Below are 5,994 nucleotides of genomic sequence, written 5' to 3'. Positions count from 1 at the left end.
CCGACCGAAAAAGGACCGGATATTTGGAGCAGGATGAAGGAACAGGTAAGGGTGCATGGGATCAAATCGGAGGGGGAGGGCGACCGGATCCATTGGGGACAAGTCATAGATGGGGTAATCTATGGCATGATAAAGGAGGCACCTCGAGGGACTGACTTCGGGGACGGTGACAAGGAGATGAGAGTATTCACACAGGAGGAATGGGGGGGTCTACTTAGGAATATGAAGGAATACGACTGCGATTCGAATAATTATGGGCAGGAGTTATTAAGGGTTATTTCCTGCATAGTACTGAAGATAGTAGGAGCTGAATCAGGAACGGAGAAAGAGCAACAACAGCTCAAGTCATGGTGTCAGGACGTGTATGAAAAGTTAGGGTATGAAGGAATGCGATTAAGAAAAAGGGAGGACGGGTTAGGATTCAAACTGGAAGGGGCCAAGGGAACGTGTCAGGGTAGTACCGGCTACGGGAACTGTCAGGAGGAGTCTTTAAGACTCTTATGGAGCGTCATGAGTTCTCTTGGGCGATTGTGTCAGGGATGTGGATTAAGGGGAGTGGAGGAATGGTTAGGTAGAGGCGTAAAGGGCACAAGGAAAGACTTCCTATATTGTGAGTTCCCCAGCCAGGGTTCATTAAGGTGCACTGAGGATTCCGAAAATAGTAGCGACAAGGTGAAGATTAATGTATACAGTCGAATCAGCCCAGCCGCCCTCTCCCCCACCTCCAAAACCCAAGAAGGAGAACCCCTAAAGAGTCCAATGCCGAGCCAGGACCCTCGTCCTTCCACAGCTGAACACCCCCAGGAACAACAGCCAGGGAGGCGGGATGGGTTCACTGGCAAAGAGCAAAACGGGGCCTCTCCACCACAGCACAAAGCGCCAGGAGCAGGAACTGATGGACACACCACAGAAACAGGTTCTCCGGACGATCTCACCGCGAGAAATGATACAGACGGCGGGAGGAAGGGCCCGATGGGGGAGGAGGATACAGCTCCAGTGTCTACCACAACGGGAGCAGCTCCCGCCACAGGTCCCCAGGCGACAGAGAGGAACTCCCATGCGGCCACTGATGTGTCTGCAAAATCCATAACCCAGAAAACAAGAGAGGGGCCCTTAGTTAATACCAAAGATGGGGGGCAAGTGGAGGGGGGGGGATATGGAGGAGTAATAGGGGGGGTTACCAGCATCATAGTTTTAGGCACAATAGCCGTCTATGGATATTGGAGAATATTTGGAAGGCGTCGGAGGGCTAGAAGCACAAATTGGAACACACGTGGGACGGATCATATAGCCTATATGCCACAGGAGCATTAGGAGAGGGAACCCACAAAAGGACTACAAGGAAGGAAGAACTTGGGGACTCGTAAGGGGGGAGATCATACGGCATTGATTCGCAGGAAGGGTAGAAGGGTCAGCCAAGGCCTGGGGTGTTTGAGGGATTTGGGGTTCACAGATGCACATTGTTGGTTCGGGTGTTTTGGGCTCAGGGTTTAGGATTCAGCATCCAGTTCTTAGGATTTAGGGCTTAGGGGTTCAGTTTTTACGGTTTAGGTCCCGGGTTTAGGGTTTATCGTTTCGGGTTTAGGGTTCAGGCTTCAGGATTCGGCCTTCTGCTGTTAAGGTTTGGGGTCCTCGCGTTAACGTGTACTGTTTAGGGTTGGACTTTCAACGTTTAGGCTTCAGTGTTGAGGGGGGAGAGCTTTAGGGTTTTCTGAATCTTGGATTAGGGCGTACGTCTCCCTTTTAGTATAGATGGTTTAGAGTTTAGAATTCAAGTTTTAGGATTTAGAGGGTAAGCTTTAGGATTCAGCGTTCTGGGTTCAAGGGTTAAGATTTCGCGATCTTCAAGTTATGAATGAGCCTTTAGGAATTAGGAAATAGCGTTTAGGGTTTGGACCCTGAGGAGTTAGGGGCTGTTGGTTACATCTAGGGCTTAGGTATCACGATTTAGGCTTTAGGACTCGAACGTCGGGTTTTCCGCTCCTAGGGTTGTGGGTTTGAAGGTTTAGAGCTCATCGTGTATGATGTCCCGGTCTAGGGTTTTCGGTCTATGGCTTAGTCGTTTAGTGCTTTACGGTTTACTTTTTGGCTTGTTGCTTCAGATCTAGGTGTATAACTCATTTTTCATGATTTAGATTATAGCCGTGCTTGCTTAGGATTCAGGTTTTACCTTTCAAGCTTTAGTGGGTATTGCTTATGCCTTAGTGTTTAGGCCTGATGCTTATGTTTTAGGATGTATGGTTTTTTATTTAGGTTTTAGGTTTCATATGTCCCCTTCAACGTCTCACTACTTAGGTAGATCGTCTGGACTTAAGGGTTCAGGTTTTATGGTTGTGGCTTATCGTTCAGGCTTGACTTTTCATGGATTACGCTTTATGTTTATTTTGTAGGATTCAGGTGTATGGTCCAATTTTTCTTTTTCTCCATTGAGATTCTCGAATATTACTTATAGCCTACGCCCTACATATGAGCACCAGATTTCAGGGTATTTCTTGGGAGGTAGCGTCTATCTTCTATGAACTAAGTTTATCCGGCGTGCCTCTTTATTTCAGGCTTTTTGCCTTGAGTTCTCGCGAGTTTTTTGCTATAGCTTAGGCATTAGGGAGTAGCTTCTAGGAGTTTTTTCTTTGATTTATTCTCTATTTTTGCTGACTCTTTTCCCATTTAGTCTTTAGCGTCTGAACCTTACCCTTCCTGGCTGAGGTTTAGATTTCCTAGTATATAGTCTACGGTTTAGGACTTAGTGGGCTGTATTTATGCTGCTTGTTCATCTGTGAAATTTACCTTTTCCGGTTCCCCCTCCTCCGTTTTAAATTTTACTACTGTGGCGTCATCCCTGGGGTCCCCACGCTTAGGTATTGTAGTTTATGTGGATGGTTCACTTTTTGTTTTTATAGTTTTGGGGTGTACTCCTACGAGAGAAGGAGTATTCTTATTTCTTGGATATAACTTCCCCCTTTTGGGTTCTGCTGAGAGATTTCCCCTTATGTGTCACTCTTCTCTCCTCATGTCCCTTCCCTCACATTCTATCTGTTAGGCTCAGGGTACAATGTCTCTGGTCCGGCGGCTTGTTGTTTATGTTTTACTGCTTATAACTTGGGTGTTTCCCGGTCCTATTAGGACTTCATCCTCTAGCGTGTGTGGTCTAGCATCCAGGGGTAGATGTTACATGTATGCTTCTCGGGTATTGATTACGCCTACGGATTTTTCTTCAGAGTGCACTCCTTACGACCTGATGCTTTTCGCCTCCCTGAGTACATCTACTGCCTATGCTTCTCCTATGTAGGGTCAATTCCTTATTGGTCAGGGGTGTGGCAGGACTTCCTGTGCCACTATCTTTAACTCCGTCCTGTAGGATTTAGGATTCGGAGTTTCAGCCTTCGCCCCCTTGGGTTAAATTGTAGGCTTCATGATTCAGGAAGGCTGCGGGACGGTTTATGATTTAGTGATTATGAGATATGCCTCATTCACGGCTGTTGACTTGCAAGGCGTAGGCGACGTGCTCTCCCGAGGTCCGCGCATTTCTTATTTTGTCAGTTTCTTGTCTCTTCCTTTATCATATGCTACTGATGGCATATTGTTTAAGCCACGCCTCTGGCCCGGTGTCCTATTCCCTGTGATCCCTTGCTTATCGCTTACTCTGTTGGTTCATGCCTTACATCCTTTCTTTTGATACCTTCCCTTAATTGCTATCGCTAAGATTTTATGGAGTATTTTTAAAGAATAGAGCTGTCTCCAGAGACTTCACCCTTATTGTTGTTTTTCTAGGCTCGTAGTTCACTGACGGATATTTCGCCGTTTAAGCACCCGTTCCCTTCGGGTTCTAGCAAGGGCACCCCTCTTTCGGGGCAGGGGGGGGCTTCGTGGTGGTACGCTTTCTCACGTACTCCGTATTTTGTAATGTTTAGGAGTAATTTCGTATCCTCCATCCCCACTCCTTCACTTTGGAGTTCATTGGGCATGCTTGATCCCGTACCCGCACGTTTCCATGTTTTAGTCCCCTGGCGGTGGGCCCTTCCTTATTCCGCTTTATTCACTCCTCCTGTGGGATAAGTAACTGTAGACGCCTAAGATTCTCTGATTATTTCTTAGCCTTCTCGTGACTATTGTTAGGATTTCACGATTTAGGGTTTAGGTTTCGGCGTGTAGTTGATTGGTTCTAATCCTCAGACTCCATGTTTTAGCTGTTACGACTTATTGGGGAGACGTTGGTCTTAGGATTTTTTGTCACTTTCTACGGCTTAGTCCCAGGGTTTCTTGTTTACATCTTCGGTCCCTCTGCGGCCTACTCCCTGTCATTCCGTATTTACTAAGGCTCACGAGGCTCTATTGTATCCTGAGGACTGAGGCTCCAGGCCTGATGGTTGCTGGTTTAGCTCTACTGTGTACTGTTTTGCCGATACTCTGATGGTGTAGCCGTCCCTTATTCAGTGAACTTCCGCTCTCGCACGTCGTATCCTCATAGTTCATAGACTATTTTTTTTATAGAGTTGTCAGATGTAGGCTCCCCCGTTCAGGGTCCAAGGTTGTTTGGTAGATTTTGTCTTATCATTCTTCAGGGTACTTCTGCGAAGGTTTCTGCCTTAGGAATCAGGTTTACTTCCTAAAGGGGTTAATTTTTTCTGTGATTGCCTATTGGTTCTTTTTTACTTCTTAGGCTTTAGACACTGGCCCCTTTCCTCGTTCTTCAATGTTAAGTCTTCATGTCCTATGATTTGTTGTCCATGTCCTATGATTGAAGGCTTCTTATTGTTGGGCTGGGATTGGTCATCAGCTCCTAACTCTTACTCCTTACGGTTAACGATATAAGGCTGCTCTCCTGGGCTCTATAGCTTGGACTTTAATCAGAGGGTCTCAGGCATCATTGACCACTCCCTGTTCTCAGGGGGCTTCGCCTGGGCCCTGATTTACTTCATCATCTCCTTGTGTGGTGAGTAATTCTGTGCTCCCTGTTCTTCCTTAATGCGCGGTTCTTTAACTTCCTTTTATGTCCTCCTTTTTGATGGGGGGAAAGATAGAATAAGAGATCTATCCTAAGATTCTTTATTATTCTTCCCATTTTCAATATATCTTAGGTTTCTTCACATAAAGATACTGAACAATCAATGTTTAGACACCAGCCGTGTCCTGTATTGATATATATACAGAGGGACAAAAGTTCTACTGACTTACGGCTATTTTCTTGGCTATTCTATTCTCATTTTTCTCCCATAGGATATATTCGTAAAATGGTGGAGTCATAAAGGCGGGGAGGTGGCGCTGAATCATAGTTCACAGATTCATCTTTATTAACGCTAATCATTACTTCTGTAATATCTTCCCTTCAGGATTCGGTGTCTATATTCAAATTTGTACCTTTCCCTTGTTTTATGTCACTAGTGAATTTCTCTTAATCATATGGTTACTAGGGGAAGAATACACAACACGCTTGCTGTTTCACAATTCTTTGAATGCTTTTAATGAAACGTGGCAACACAAGTTGAATGATCTGTATTTATCACTTGATTTCCTGCTTCTACAAGGAACTTTTACATATGACTCTGGAGTAATGGGGATTAGAGGAGAGTACTGCAAAACGCCCCGATCCACTTTTAGAGGAGATATTTTGTCGGTTATAGAGCCCACTGGGGACCCGGATTGCCCCTGTGTTCATAGAAAATATATTTATATGTGACGTCCATTAAATTAACCTCCTTATTTAGTTGTTGATTATAAATGTGGTCGGGAGAGATATTATGCTCATTACTGCCCTTCAGATACAACTTCGATATAGTGATACTATGACTACTCGTATTTTATCTTTTATCATGCAGAAGAAAGTTTATCACTCGGATATTACCACGTTGAAAGACAGACGGAAGGAAACGGATAAATAGTATAAATATTGTTACTGTTTCCCTACTGACAGATGTATGAAGCCGTGGCAGAATCGGTGAAGATTAATATTGCCGTGTCAACTCATCTGTTCGCTTATGTACACGGATCTAAATAACG

General features: G+C 45.0%; 1 protein-coding gene across 1 annotated transcript; it reads left to right on the top strand.

The window, feature by feature from the left end:
* Window positions 1-33: 33 nt before the first annotated feature.
* On the top strand, window positions 34-1,314 carry C922_03465 (hypothetical protein; the record flags this gene model as incomplete). The annotated part of the gene is made up of 1 exon (XM_008819057.1): window positions 34-1,314. The coding sequence occupies one exon, from the start codon at window positions 34-36 to the stop codon at window positions 1,312-1,314; it is 1,281 nt and encodes a 426-aa protein (XP_008817279.1).
* Between the last annotated feature and the right edge of the window lie 4,680 nt (window positions 1,315-5,994).

This window comes from Plasmodium inui (genome assembly GCF_000524495.1).
Source record: "Plasmodium inui San Antonio 1 unplaced genomic scaffold supercont1.14, whole genome shotgun sequence".
Taxonomy (NCBI): Eukaryota; Apicomplexa; class Aconoidasida; order Haemosporida; family Plasmodiidae; genus Plasmodium; species Plasmodium inui.
Note: the sequence above shows the minus strand (reverse complement) of the source record. Positions and strands in the feature narration are given on the sequence as shown.